The sequence below is a fragment of the Triticum urartu genome, chromosome 4A (genome assembly GCF_056163025.1).
Source record: "Triticum urartu cultivar PI428250 chromosome 4A, HENAU_Tu73, whole genome shotgun sequence".
In the NCBI taxonomy this organism is placed as follows: domain Eukaryota; kingdom Viridiplantae; phylum Streptophyta; class Magnoliopsida; order Poales; family Poaceae; genus Triticum; species Triticum urartu.
In genome coordinates, this window is record NC_141876.1 from 63,158,157 (window position 1) to 63,173,110 (window position 14,954).

General features: G+C 54.9%; 2 protein-coding genes and 1 pseudogene across 2 annotated transcripts; 2 read left to right on the plus strand and 1 right to left on the minus strand.

Moving 5' to 3' along the window:
- The first annotated feature begins 711 nt into the window (after positions 1–711).
- Positions 712–3,109, plus strand: LOC125553537 (cyclin-A3-1). Its single transcript, XM_048717307.2, has 8 exons — positions 712–1,316; positions 1,405–1,637; positions 1,727–1,802; positions 1,905–1,981; positions 2,086–2,119; positions 2,231–2,380; positions 2,470–2,604; positions 2,692–3,109. The coding sequence occupies exons 1-8, from the start codon at positions 966–968 to the stop codon at positions 2,761–2,763; spliced, it is 1,128 nt and encodes a 375-aa protein (XP_048573264.1). The 5' UTR covers positions 712–965; the 3' UTR covers positions 2,764–3,109.
- Positions 3,110–4,231: 1,122 nt separating this feature from the next.
- On the plus strand, positions 4,232–5,859 carry LOC147974780 (uncharacterized; annotated as a pseudogene).
- Positions 5,860–12,943: 7,084 nt separating this feature from the next.
- On the minus strand, positions 12,944–14,651 carry LOC125550651 (uncharacterized). The gene has a single exon (XM_048713692.2). It carries the CDS (start codon positions 14,609–14,611, stop codon positions 13,748–13,750), a length of 864 nt encoding a protein of 287 aa, XP_048569649.2. The 5' UTR covers positions 14,612–14,651; the 3' UTR covers positions 12,944–13,747.
- Between the last annotated feature and the right edge of the window lie 303 nt (positions 14,652–14,954).

The following is a 14,954-nucleotide window of genomic DNA, read 5'->3' on the forward strand; positions in this document are numbered from 1 at the left end:
CCAAACGCCGCAGCAACTAGCGCACAACGCTGCATCGTAGCGCATCTCCAGTGGCGCCCAACCCTCCACCCACTAGCCGACATCGCCACCCGTGGCCTTCTCGCGTCGATGACACGCGGCAAGCCACCACTCGCCGCCATGGCGCGCCAGACCGCGATGACCCGTGCCTCCACTTGGCTCAGTTGCCTCATGCAACCCACCTCGCACGCGGGAGAGGGAGAGCCACACGGCCTTTGCTTGGCGGCGCTCGCCGCCGCCACCGGGAGGAGGGGATGGAGGTGTGGCGGCGCCCAGGTCACCCGCCGGGAGCGACACGCGGCAACGTCCATGGCTGGTAATTTTGTTGGAAACTCCACATGCCCGCCCCTGAATCCCCCGGTGGCAAAGCTGACTCAGCAAAAGCAAGCACGTCCTCGTCATCACCATCAGCAGCAGCCAAAAACAGCAGCGAAAAACGACCCCAAAACAGGCGCCCGCTGCTCCGCGGGCCCGTTCCGCGCCGGCGCCGGCACGCGCAAATCCCAAAAACGGAAACGAAAACGAAAACGAATCACACAGCCCGCCTGCGCCACGCCGTACCACTCTCTCAATTAAAATTACACACTCTCAAAACAAAAACGATTCGCGCGCGCTCACTCCTCGCCCGCTCCTCCCTTCCCCCGCCTCCGTTCAAAACGATTCAAGTTTCCACGCCCTCCGAAAACAAATTTCCCTCCTAATCCTCCAGATCGGCGAACGAATTTCTAAATCGCTGCGCCGCTTCCCCCCCAAACCTTCGAATCCAAAAGCCAATGGCGGCCTCCTCTCCCTCCATTTCAATCCCCCCCGCGCCTCCGCCTCCTACATAATCGCCTCTGCCCGAGCCTGCCACACTCCTCCTCCTCCTCCTGCCCTCCGCCGCCGCCCGCATACCCCTGCCCCCGCCGCCCCGCCGCGCCCGGAGTCGGAGGAGGAGCAGCCGCGCGATGGCCGACAAGGAGAACTCCGCCTACGCCGCCGCCGCCGCCGCCGCGCCCCGCATGACCCGCGCATCCACCAAGCGCGCCGCCGCCGTCACCGCCGTCGCCGTCGCCGCCAAGCGCAAGCGCGTCGCGCTCAGCGAGATCCCCACGCTCCCCAACGGCGCCCCCCAGCCGCACGCCAAGCCCAAGAAGCCGTCGTCCCAAGTCGCCAATCCCAAGAAGAGGTCCATCTCGTCCCTGTCCCAGTCCCTCCCCGCGCCCAAGCCGGCGACCGACGCGGCCGACGAGACCGGCGACCCGCAGCTCTGCGCTCCGTACGCGTCCGACATCTACTCCTACCTCCGATCCATGGAGGTGCGCGCCGTTCTTCCCCGGTCACATCGGTTTAATCAATTTCCTCGCTCGTTGCTGGGTTCTGACGAGCTGTGTGACTGCGTCACAGGTCCAGGCGAAGCGGCGGCCGGCGGCGGATTACATCGAGAGGGTGCAGGTGGACGTCACCCCCAATATGCGCGGCATCCTCGTCGACTGGCTCGTCGAGGTCGCCGAGGAGTACAAGCTCGTCTCCGACACGCTCTACCTCACCGTCTCATACATCGACCGCTTCCTCTCGGCCAACTCCCTCAACCGTCAGAAGCTGCAGCTCCTCGGCGTCTCGGCCATGCTCATTGCCTCGTAAGCCCCCGTTTTGTCCCCATTTCTATGCAGAATGTTCAGTTAAACCAAGAATTTAGCCTGACTTGAGATCCGTTGTGTGGATCCAGTAAGTACGAGGAGATCAGCCCCCCAAACGTGGAGGACTTCTGCTACATCACTGACAACACCTACATGAAGCAGGAGGTGTGTGTTCTTCTCTTGCTTGCTTGGTTCATCTGTGTTAGATCTTGCAATTGGTCGATGCTAGCTTAGAGTGCTGATCTGGGTTCTTGTGGGCATGTGCAGCTTGTTAAGATGGAGAGGGATATACTAAACAATCTCAAGTTTGAGATGGGCAATCCTACCGCTAAGACCTTCCTAAGGTATATCAAAAACCAAATTATTCTGAATTGCTGTTGTGAACCCTGTTTGTTGCTACGAATGTGTTCCTAAATCTTGTTCTGTTTGCTTCCTTCCCTATCTGCAGGATGTTCATCAAATCTGGTCAAGAAGAGAAGAAGGTAATGTCCCACTACTCTCATACATACTACCGTTGAGCCATACTGCTGTTAAATTGGTTGATGTTCATCATGTGCATTGTTGTCTCACTCAACTCATGTTTTTTTCTGCAGTATCCTAGCCTGTTGCTGGAGTTCATGGGGAGCTATCTCACCGAGCTGAGCCTTTTGGATTATGGCTGTGTCCGGTTCTTGCCATCAGCTGTTGCAGCTTCAGCGGTGTTTGTTGCACGGCTGACCCTTAATCCAGACTCCAACCCTTGGGTATGGAACAGTTCCATGTCATTCAAAAACTCTGCTTCTGAACTATCTGCTTTGAAATGGCATCTCATTTTTGTTTTGCGTGGTTGCAGAGCAAGAAGTTGCAATCAGTAACCGGGTACAGCGCATCCGAGCTGAAGGATTGCATTACCGCCATACATGACCTGCAGCTCAGCAGGAAAGGGCAATCGTGGAATGCGATTCGGGACAAGTACAAGCAACACAGGGTAAGCATGCATCAGCAGTCCCATTTTAGATATGATCACTTACATGATTCTGCTGTTGATCTAACTGTGCAATCATCTCTGGAACAGTTCAAGGGCGTATCTGCATTGCTACCTCCTGTTGGGATCCCTGCATCATACTTTGAAGACCTCAAGGAGTAGGTGTTCCTCGGTGCTGCTGCAGTGAGATCAAATCAACACCCTCTGAGGTTTCCTCGAGCGTGATACATGATGAGTGAAGTTCAGGAGTGGCTTCGTCAGTCCAGCTAGGGTAGTCACAGATCCTTAGGTGCTGGCAATGTCAAACCTCAGCTAGGTGCTTTCGGAGTTAAATTATTACAAATTAGCTTGGCAGGAGGCGAGGCAAGCGGAGACCTGTACCTGTGTATCATACCTATACATTACACTCTGATGCTGTTTTTCTTTCTTAAAAACAACAGTCTAATGCCTTTATTTATTGGGCCGGACCAAGAATTGCAATGTTTGATTACCTGGTCTTTATTGGTCTTTTGCTAGTGTTATTTTCTGCTGACATGCTTTGGTGGGTAACTCTAGATCAGAGGCAAAATAAGGTGTGCAGAAATAAATCTGTTGTCCAGTATGCATTGACTAATTGATCATATTGGCACGCATCAATATATTTTTTGTAGTTATTTGAGTGGCATGCCGCAACGCACTGTTTGCAGAGTCTTGATTAGTGTATGCTTTTGTAGCTTGATAAACAGATACTTCAGGCTGATGTTGGCCTGAATGTTCTACCCTGAAAATGAACATTGCAAGTATATGAAGTAATATGATGCCTTGTCAAAGCAGCCGTGAACCTTTCATGGATTAGCTTCAATTGCTGATACATCTCTCATGATTTGCTTGTGTTCATTGGTACCCTTTCTCCAGAGATACCATGACTTTAAGGAGGATAGCCATTGGTAACCCCTGCAGTGTTCAGTTTTCAGAGTGTGAGTTACAAACGAGAAGAAAGATAGCCATTGACATGTAGGTCCATCCATGAGTTTTGCTATTGTTATTTTCCACTGACATGCTTTGGTGGGTAACTCTAGATCAGAGGCAAAATAAGGTGTACAGACATAATCTGTTGTCCACTATGGGTTGGCCGATCGATCATATTGACACAGATCAATATATTTCTGTAGTAATTTGAGTGGCATAACAATTAAATACATTTTTAAAAAATTGAGTGGCATACTGCAATGCACCGGGTGTCGAGTCTTGCTTAGTCTACGCATTTGCAGCTTGATAAACAAATACTTCAGACTAATGTTGGTGTTATGACCGGCCAGGTCTATGGCCGCCGGGGGCCTATTGGGCAGGCTTAAGGCCCAAGTTATCTTAGTTTATTTTCAGATTATGGTTATATATATAAGTTGTAAGACTATTTTGAGGATTAAGCAATAAGCCTATTTTATTGCCCGGCTCCTAGAGGAACCGGAACCCTAAAACCCTAGCCGTCTCTCTCCCGCGCCGCCGCCACACAGCCGCAAGGACGGCGCTTTGCCGCCGGCCGCCGCGTTCTAGCCCACGCCCAGCTCCCTTTTTTCCCTACCACCTACGACCCAGAGGAGCCCGAACCCTAGCTCCTAACACCTTGGTATCAGCCAGCTCTGGTTCGACCATGTCCTCCTCACCACCATCGCCGTCGCTGCCCGTGACCACCACCGCCGCGTCAGCGCCCCTCGCCACGGGGTCGCTGGTCCCCCCGTCCGCACCGCTGGACCTCATCCCCGGCGCGTCAACCGGCCATCAGCCGGCCCCCATCACCGCTACGCCGCCATCGCCATCAACCCTACCGGCCCACTACACCCTGGAGGCCATGGCGGGGGTCCTCAACGACTTGGTCGTCGCGGTCCAGGGCATCCGGCTCTTCCTGGCCAGCCCGTACGGACCGCCACAGCCGCCCCCGCCGCCTGCGCCCTTCGGGCCGCCGGCGCTCCCGTGGTACTCGGTGCCCGCCGCGCTCGCCGGCGGCTACCCGGCGCTCCAGCGCCGGCCTGGCCACACTGGCCCGCGCCAGCACCCGCGGCATCGGCCGCGTCCGCCCCAACCCCGTGGCCGGTCTGGTCTGCCCCGGCCCCCTCCGCGCCGGCTGCACCGGCCCCCACGCCGTCTCCACCGCCTAGCGCCGGCCTGAGTCAGGGCCCTTCCGGGGGGCTTCCGATCCAGCAGGTGCGGTTTCCACCATCGCCCTCTCCGATTCCGGCTTGGCTCACCGGAACGTCGCCACCGCCGGTCTACACGGAGGCCGGCGACCCGGCGGTGCCCACGCTACAGTTCGGCGCGCCGTCCTCGGCCCTTCGCATCGACGAACCGGTGGGCACTGGCGCATCGACCCCGACACCACCTCGCTTCCCCGGATCGACTTTGCCACGTATGATGGCTCGGAGGACCCTCTTAACTGGTTAAACCAGTGTGATCAGTTCTTCCGGGGGCAACGCACACCTGCGTCCGAGCGCACTTGGCTCGCGTCCTACCACCTCCGGGGTGCCGCCCAGACATGGTACTACGCCCTCGAGTAGGACGAGGGCGGCATGCCTCCCTGGGATCGTTTCCGCGAGCTGTGTCTCCTTCGTTTCGGACCACCACGGCGCGGCAGCCGCTTGTCCGAGCTGGGCCGCCTACCCTTCACCTCCACGGTCCAGGATTTCGCCGACCGCTTCCAGGCTCTGGCGTGTCACGCACCAGGGGTGATGGCACTACAGCGGGCTGAGCTCTTCGTCGGCAGCCTTCCCGACCACATCCGCGTGGACGTCGAGATGAAGGGACCCCAGAACCTGCAGACGGCCATGTACTACGCTCGGGCATTCGAGCAGCGCGCCCATGCCTTAACACGGCCCGCACCACCTCGGGGGAGCCGAGTGCCTCCACAACCACCGCCGGCCGCGCCAGCTTCTTCGGCCGCCTCACCGACGGCCACTCCGGCCGCGACGCGGCCCTTCCGGCGCCTATCGCAGGCCGAGCAGCTCGAGCGCCGCCGCCTGGGGCTGTGCTTTAACTGTGATGCGCCCTATGCCCCGGGCCATGTCTGCCCGCGCCTCTTCTACTTGGAGACAATCGACGAGACAGAGGACGCTGCCACCGACGATGGACTCGGCGACCCAGCCGCCGCCGAGGTCACGCCGGCACCCGCGCCCGCGCCGGCTATGGCCCTTGTCGTCTCCCTCCACGCGTTGGCCGGCATCCGCAATGAGCGGACTATGCTTATCCCGGTCACGATCCACGGCGAGACTCTGGTGGCTCTCTTAGACACGGGCTCTACACATAACTTCCTTCCGGAGGCTACTATGCGGCGCCTTGCACTACAGCCGACGGGAGGGGAGCAGCTGCGGGTCACCGTCGCTAATGGCGACCGCCTCCGATGCCATGGGCTCGCTCGGGACGTTCCCATTACTATCGGCGGCGAGCACTTCACCATCACGTGTGCCGACATCGACTTGGGCTGCTTCGACTTCATCCTCAGCGTCGACTTTTTGCGGACTCTCGATCCCATCCTTTGGGACTTCGACGCCCTGACGATGACCTTCTGGCGCCTCGGCCGCCGCATCCGGTGGGAGGGCGTTGGCGGCACCCCGGCGTCGCCCCCACTCCAGCTAGCCGCGGCCACCACGGAGGCCGAGCATCCGCTGCTGGATCACCTCCTGCAGCAGCACGGTGATATTTTTGCGGAACCCTAGGGCCTTCCGCCGGCCCGGGTCTACGACCACCGTATTCATCTCCTGCCGGGCTCGGCTCCGGTGGCAGTACGTCCCTACCGGTACCCTCAGTTGCAGAAGGACGAGTTGGAGCGGCAGTGCGCCATCATGCTTGCCGCGTGCATTATCCGTATCTCTACATCACCCTTTACGGCGCCGTTCCTCCTCGTACATAAGTCGGACGGCACTTGGCGCTTCTGCATCGACTACCGTGCCCTTAATGCTCTCACACTTAAGGATAAGTTTCCTATTCCGGTGGTCGTTGAACTCCTGGATGAGCTACATGGGGCACGCTTTTTCACCAAACTGGACCTCCGGTCGGGGTACCATCAGGTGCGCATGCATCCCGACGACATCGCCAAGACGGCGTTCCGGACCCATCACGGCCACTTTGAGTTCTTGGTGATGCCCTTTGGCCTCTCCAACGCCCCGGCGACATTTCAGGCCTTGATGAACGATGTCCTCCGGCCCTACTTACGTCGGTTTGTGCTCGTTTTCTTTGATGACATTCTTATCTACAGTGCCTCTTGGGCAGAGCACCTCCAGCATGTGGCCATCGTCTTCAACGAGCTTCGGGCGCATCATCTTCATCTTAAGCGCTCGAAGTGCTCGTTCGGGACACCTTCGGTTGCTTACCTCGGCCACGTCATCTCGGCTGAGGGTGTGGCCATGGACGCCGACAAGGTGGCGGCCGTCGCCGCCTGGCCCATCCCGCAGTCTCCGCGGGCTCTTCGCGGGTTCCTTGGTCTTGCCGGGTACTACCGGAAGTTCATCCGGGAGTTTGGCCTTATCGCGGCCCCGCTCACGCGTCTCCTCCGTCGCGACGCCTTCTCTTGGGATGCGGAGGCCACTTCAGCATTCGAGGCCCTCAAGGGGGCCCTCACGACGGGACCCGTACTACAGATGCCGGACTTCGACCTCCCCTTCACCGTCGACTGCGACGCTTCCGGTGCGGGGTTTGGTGCGGTCCTGCACCAGGGCGATGGACCCCTCCCCTTCTTCAGCCGCCCCTTTGCTGCTCGCCATCTTAAATTGGCGGCGTATGAGCGTGAGCTCATTGGGTTGGTGCAGGCAGTACGCCATTGGCGGCCCTATCTTTGGGGCCGGTCCTTCCGGATCCGCACGGACCACTATAGCCTCAAGTTCATGCTGGATCAAAGGCTCTCGACGGTTCCCCAGCACCAGTGGATCAGTAAACTCTTTGGCTTTGATTTCACCGTCGAGTACCGGCCGGGTCGCCTCAACACCGCCGCCGACGCCCTGTCTCGGCGTGACGCCGATGTGGACGACGGTGCGGCGGAAGGGGCTGCCTTCTGCATCATCACCGGGCCCTCTTTCGCCCTCTACGCCGACATCCGCCGGGCGACCGCTGCCGCGGCCGATGCCCTCCTCCTGCAGCAGCAGCGGGCGGCGGGCGAGCTGGAGGAGCCGTGGCGTCTAGCCGACGGCCTGCTTCTCCACGGGCGCCGCATCTTCGTTCCGGCACACGACGATCTTCGTCAGCAGGTGCTACGTCTCGCCCACTCGGCGGGCCATGAGGGCGTGCAGAAGACGCTCCGTCGCCTCCGCGCCGACTTCTACATTCCAGGTGATCGTGCCCTGGTCCGTGACTGGGTACGGTCTTGTGTGACGTGCCAGCGCAACAAAACGGAGACACTGCGACCAGCTGGTATGCTTCAGCCCTTGGAGGTCCCGTCTCAGGTTTGGGCGGACATCTCCATGGACTTCATCGAGGGCCTTCTCACGGTGGTCGACCTCTTCTCCAAGTATGCTCATTTCATCGCCCTTGGCCATCCATATTCAGCGGCATCTGTCGCGCGGGCCTTCTTCGATGGCATTGTCCGTCTCCACGGGTTCCCTTCTTCGATCGTCAGTGATCGGGATCCTGTGTTCATGGGCCATGTATGGCGCGACCTCTTCCGACTGGCGGGCATGAAACTCCGCCTGAGTACCGCCTTCCACCCTCAGATAGACGGCCAGTCTGAGATCGTTAACAAGGTGATTGCCATGTATTTGCGTTGTGTTACAGGTGATCGCCCTCGCGCATGGGTGGACTGGCTCTCGTGGGCGGAGTACTGCTACAACACCTCTTACCACTCCGCCCTCCGTGCTACGCCCTTTGAGGTGGTGTATGGCCGGCCGTCCCCGCCGATTCTGCCGGTTGATCCGGCCTCGGCGCGGACCGAGGCAGCCGGGGCTCTTTTGAGGAGCCGTGATGAGATGCTCGTGGAGGTCCAGCAACAACTCCTCCGGGCCCAGCAGTTGGCCAAACGATACTATGATGGCCACCATTGCGAGGTGGAGTTCGCGGTGGGTGATTGGGTATGGCTGCGTCTACTTCACCGCTCTACGCAGTCGTTGGACCCACGCGCGAGGAAGAAGCTCGGTCCTCGCTATGCCGGTCCCTTTGCTATCCTGGAACGCATTGGCAAAGTGGCGTACCGTCTTCAGCTTCCGGCAGGTGCACGGATCCATGATGTCTTCCATGTCGGGCTGCTCAAGCCATTCCGGGGCGATCCACCTGCGGCACCGCCGGCGCTTCCGCCGCTCACGGACGGGCGTCTCCTTCCTGCACCAGAGAAGGCGCTGAAGGCTCAGCTGCGCCGAGGCTCCTGGTACGTGTTGATTCGGTGGGCTGGACTACCAGAGGAGGACGCTACTTGGGAGCAACACGAGGAGTTCCGCCAGCACTACCCCGACTTTCAGCTCGAGGACGAGCTGTTTGCGCAGGCGGGGAGAGATGTTATGACCGGCCAGGTCTATGGCCGCCGGGGGCCCACTGGGCAGGCTTAAGGCCCAAGTTATCTTAGTTTATTTTCAGATTATGGTTATATATACAAGTTGTAAGACTATTTTGAGGATTAAGCAATAAGACTATTCTATTACCCGGCTCCCAGAGGAGCCGGAACCCTAAAACCCTAGCCGTCTCTCTCCTGCGCCGCCGCCACCCAGCCGCAAGGACGGCGCCTCGCCGCCGGCCGCCGCGTTCTAGCCCACGCCCAGCTCCCTCTTTTCCCTACCACCTACGACCCAGAGAAGCCCGAACCCTAACTCCTAACAGTTGGCCTGAATGTTCTACCCTGAAAACGAACACTGCAAATATATGAGGTAGTAATATGACGCCTAATCAAGCAGCCATGAACCTGCTATTGATTAGCTTCAATTGCTGACACATTTCTCTTTATTTTCTTGTTCATTGGTAACCTTGTCACCCTTTCTCCAGGGATACCATGACTTTTTTTTGAGGCTAACTGGCAGGTGTTCTGCCTTTTCATTAAGATTAGGAGTGAACAAAAATTGTTACAAGAAGTGCGGGGGCATGGAAGGAAGAGGGTCCAGTAGCCTTAGGCTCTGGCTGTACATCCAGAATGGCTACGTTTCCTCATTATGGGAGAACAACAAGGATATGTCATCGGAGGTCAGGCGTGAGACAGCGGCAGCCGAGCTAGAGGACTGCCGAAAGATCCTTCTGTTGCATTCGTTCCAGACATGCCATGCATGGTAGGCAGCGGCAGCAGCAACGTGTTTGCTCATGGAGGAGAAGTGGAGCCACCATTCTTCAGTTCCCTGGAAGGGAGGCATTGGTAGTAGATGTAGCGTTGGAATGGCAGTTCCAAGAAGGTGCCACACCTCCTTGCTGTACGAGCAATGGGTAGTAAGGTGTAGTGCCGTCTCAGGCTGTTGATCACATAGCACACAGGTCGCTGCCTGCGTACCACCTCTGGCGCGAAGTCTATCAACAGTGGGAAGCTTGTTCAGCGTCAACAGCCAGGCAAAAAATTTCACCTTGGCCTCCATTCTCATTGACCATATCTTTGCAAGCGCCGGCTGGGCAATGGTACCAAAGAACTTTGCATTATAGGCTGTTTTTGCATTGTAGACACCATTAGTCGTCCAATTCCAGCAGATGGAGTCCTTAGTGTTAGATAAAGTGATATGCTGGATGAGGCCCCAGAGGTTGATGAATTCATGAAGGGCGTCAGGCGAGTTTAGGCGCTGGAGCCCTTTCATCCACCGCCCATCAGTCAATGTTGCAGCAACCGTTGCGCATTTACGTGCAGCCAGCGGAAAGAGCCTGGGCGCAATATCTTTTGGTGCAGAGCCATTCAGCCACCGGTTGGACCAGAAAGATGTTGTTGCTCCGTTGCCAAGGGTGACAGTGGTAGATGCGTTAAACAACTGGTAATCAGTAGGGCTGCATGGTGTGTTGGATCCAATCCATGGTCTGGAGGACCTTTCCGAGGCAAACCACAACCATCTGATCCTAAGGGCTCTGCTGAAGAGATCCAGATTCTTGATGCCCAACCCTCCATAGTTCTTTGGGGAGCACACTTGTCTCCAATTGACAGCACAGTTTCCACCAGTTGCATCTTCATCTCCTTTCCATAGGAACCCTCTCCTAATCTTGTCAATTCTCTTGATGAGCCACTTTGGAGGAGGGAAGATAGTGAAGAAATAAGTGGTCAAAGAGGTGAGCACAGAGTTGATGAGAGTTAGCCTGCCCGCCTTGTTGAGAAGTTTCCCTTTCCATCTTGCGAGCCGAGCAATAATCTTGTCAATGAGAGCTTGGAAATCGACACGTCTCGGGTTGCGCAGCCCAAGAGGAAGGCCCATGTGTTTACACGGGAAGCAGCAGGTTTCTCCTTCGAAATCAGCCATGACTTTCAGGAGGAAGCTTCATCTATTTGTCTTTCTTCAGTGCAGTGTTTATGTTGCTTCAGATTCCAAAGTGAGAGTTACAAACGTGAAGAAAGATAGGCATTAGCATGTAGGCTCACCCATGAGTTTTTTCTACTTGACTCAATGTTTCACCGCTCATGAATTTTGCGTTGTGATTGCCTTCAAAATTAAAACAAAATGGATACCCGAGACAGCAAGCCTCAGATAGTAGCAAAAATAGGGTAGGAGCTAGTCTGTGTGACGAGCCATGGTTGGCGTTTGTCATACCTTAAGCCGGGCATGAGTGTTGAGTACTTCCTCCTGGAACCACCGGCGGCGGCTGGGAACTGGGTGGCGGCGTACCGAGTTTTTTTTGAGGGGAGAAGAAAGTCTGTTTGATGGGCCTGATGGGCGTGGTCAATGTATCGATCGGGTTCGAGCCTATTTTCTTTTCGCTCACTGATGTGTCGATCTATCTGATCCTCAAAAAAAAAGTGTCGATCTATCCGTTTTTTGGTTCATTTTTTTTGTTAAAACTAAAAAACCAAGACAAAATGCGTAGAAAACCGATACACAGTAGCATTGAAACCAGCAGCGAGCGATAATACTTGGTCGACCTGTATAGCGATTGCTTTATGAAAAAATGAACTAAAAACTTTTAGAAAACTAAAAAATGAACTTCTAAAAACTTGAACCTCCACAAATTCCGAACTTTCAATTTTGAGAACTTCAGAAAAAGGAGAAAAAAGAGGATAAATGGGCATGGGCCCCTATATGAAAGGAGATCACTTGGTGTGGTCCACCGTGCCCCCGTCTAACCATGACGGAGGAATTTCCCATACTATGTATTTAACCAATGATTTATTTGTTTGTCTTGACAAAGCTTTCATTTGCGTACAAGATATGTTTTGATGAACTTTTTCATACTTATAAATGATCAAACACTAATTTACCGCGTCGTCATGATGTGTCATACAATGGATCAAGTTATCACCCAATAAACCAATAACCTTTTACCGATAAGGGTATCAAGTTGGAAACCTAGCCGATAGGAGAAAATTTTGGTTCCTCCGCTCCCAACTAGGTAGATAGGCGCCCCCTCGTCTTCGGCGCCCTCCATGGTGTTGGGTGGCGGTGGAGGAGCCTCGATCCAGCCTTGGGGTGCTATAGATAGGTATAAGGGTGTTCAGGGGAGGGAGTCGAGGAGGCGGTCCTCTTCGGCGAACGAGTCCTCTCCGTCCCATCCCTGTTCCGGCGTTGTGCCATTAGCTACCAGTGGGGAACACGTGGAGGTTGGTCTTAGTCGGTTGAATCTTTAATTTGACTGTGTGATGTGTTAGTTTCCTTTTGGATGGAGTTCCCCTCTATCCGGAGGAATGTTCCTTCGCAAGCCATCACAACCAAGGCAAACTTATCGACATCGGATACGGACAACCCGGGTGGCTCAAGCAGCTTGAGAACTTCAAGAATGATTCCTTGGGTGGAGTCCTCAAGGCGGTGCTGCTGGATCCTTTCTGCAGCAACATTGTTCCGATGCGAACTGAGACCTCATCACCGACTGCTCGCGGGTGATGGGGAGTTTTGTTTTGATATCTTGCAGGGTCTTCATTTTAAAACGCCAGTTGTTATTTTTTTTGAAAGGGGAGCAGTTATGTTTTTAATCTAAATAAATTAGTTGTTTTATAAAGTAAATAAATAAATAGATAAGAGTATCAAGTTCTGGGGTTTTCCAAGGTATCAATAGCCAAGGGATCACTTCACAAATTTAGTGATATTACTGGGTAATAATTAAACTGTTTAACTTTTACACAACCATCACCACTTTTATGACAGAGTGCACGCACATTTTTTATACTAGATGATACCTTCACTCTTTCTTTTTTGCGGGAAAGATGATACCTTCAGTCAATGTTGCGGAAACCTTGTTAAAACAAATGTGCAAATATATGTTATAAAAACCACTGAAGCTAATGCAAAAGTAAATGAAAGAGTGTTGTTGGTTTATATTAAAATAAATAAGAAAACATATGAAGCATATGACAAAATGACCTATAAAAAACGAAAAAGTTTTGAATTAAAGTTAACATAATATCATTCTTTAAACAAAATGTGAAGAATAAAGTACATATATTTGCTTCAAGTGTCCAACACATACACCATCCCTGATCATATGAAAATTCATACAAACAACTTATGTCTAGGTATAGTATGGGTGCATGGATAGATTAGTTAAAAAGACTTATACTAACAAATACGACTTGCTGATGTGGCATAGCCCATGAAAAGAGCAAATAGATAGTGAGCTATAGTTATTTAGCAATAGAGGATGCCCCAAAGAAGCATAAACTGAGAGACCGACTCTTCCTGACTTTAGTGCCGCGTCGGTTAAGCATAGTGAGGGGACGTTGCTGGCTGAATTGTCAAGTCCAACTTTTAAAACTACCCAAGAAAACATTATTAACTACCACTACCTGTGTAAACTTTTAAAAAGTCTTATAAAAGTTTGCAGAGGGGGTACATATTTTCGCATCGGGCAGAAGAATAACAAAACTTTTAAAACGACTACTGGTTTTCGGTGAAAATGTCTGAAGATGCATGTAGGCTTAACTGACGGCAGGTCATTTGTTCCTTGAATAACTATTTAATTAGAACAAGCGCAAGCTCGAGAATTGTACATTCGATGTTACTTATATATTACTGGTCAAATCAAATTAATTAACAGAAGAAGCTAGCTAACTCTACGCACCTCTACGATCACCATCTACTTATGATCTATCACCGATTCACAGCCTAAGGCTCAAGTCCATCTTCTTGGTTTGCTCTGGTAGCAGCTGCTGCTCCGGGTCCGAGGAAGGTGGCTCCGTCTGCGTCCTCATCCTGAAGCTCCCCGGCCACGACGTGGAGCCGAGCACCTCCTCGTAGACGAGCGGCGGCCACGGGCCAACCACGCCGTCGTGGAGCCTCGGCGCCGTGGCCTCTTGCCGGACCGGCTTGTGGACCGCCGAGCCCGCCGGGTTGACCCTGAGGGCGCGCACGAGCGCGGCGTGCGCCTCGAGCGGCAGGCCGGCCATGACCATCCGCTGGTGGTGCGCGTGGTGGTAGGACAGCGACGACGAGCGCTTGGCGGCGCTGCGCTCCCGCTTGTGCGCGTTCTGGTGCCCGCCCAGCGCCTGCGAGCTGAAGAACTTCCTCATGCAGAAGTTGCACGAGAACACCTTGTGGGGCGTCGTCGGCGCTGCCGCGGCCGCCGGAGGAGGCGGCGGCGGCTGCTCCTGCTTGTGCTTGGCCGCCGGCTCTTCGTCCGAGCACGACGAGGGGTCCTCCGCCGCCGGTGGCTGCGAGCAGTTCACGCCCAGCGTGAGGTCGAGCCACGACGCCGCGTCGCCCTGCTGCTCGCCGGCGGCGGTAAGCAGCCGCGCCGGGCTGACGCTCACCGCCTCTCCCGTTTGCCCCATGTCCCGGTCCTGCATGCAACTAGCCAGAGCTAGCGTTTCTCGGGTCTTCCCGCCGACGGCGACCCTGTGCTCAGTTGGTTGGTGCAGGGCACGCACTAGTGCCAGCCGCGATAGCTCTGGTTGTGCTGTGTGTCTCTGGCGTGGCGCCTGCTTCCGGCTCGCGGCGGGTGTTTTATAGAGGGGATCCGGCATCCGGGACAAGGCCTGTGGATGGTCTTTGTGAGGAATCCAATCAGGTCGGAGCATTAGACAACTCTAATCTCTCTTCCACTTGCATGTGATATCTCTTCTTTCTTCCTCCTTTCACGTCAGGATCTGGAGCAGTGGCAGTGCGTGCTCACGTCACCTTCTCCTAGTCCTAGTCCTATGCTCGCCATGCCCACCTGGGCGCCTTCCATTGCTAGGTAGCATCTAGGTAGGTTCATGCTGCTGCTAGGGTAGCCATGTAGGAGTACGTACGTAGGTACGTACGCTCGTAGTGTCTTTGCGATTGATCGATGGAGCTGAGAGTTGTTGTGACCGCGCCACTGTAGCT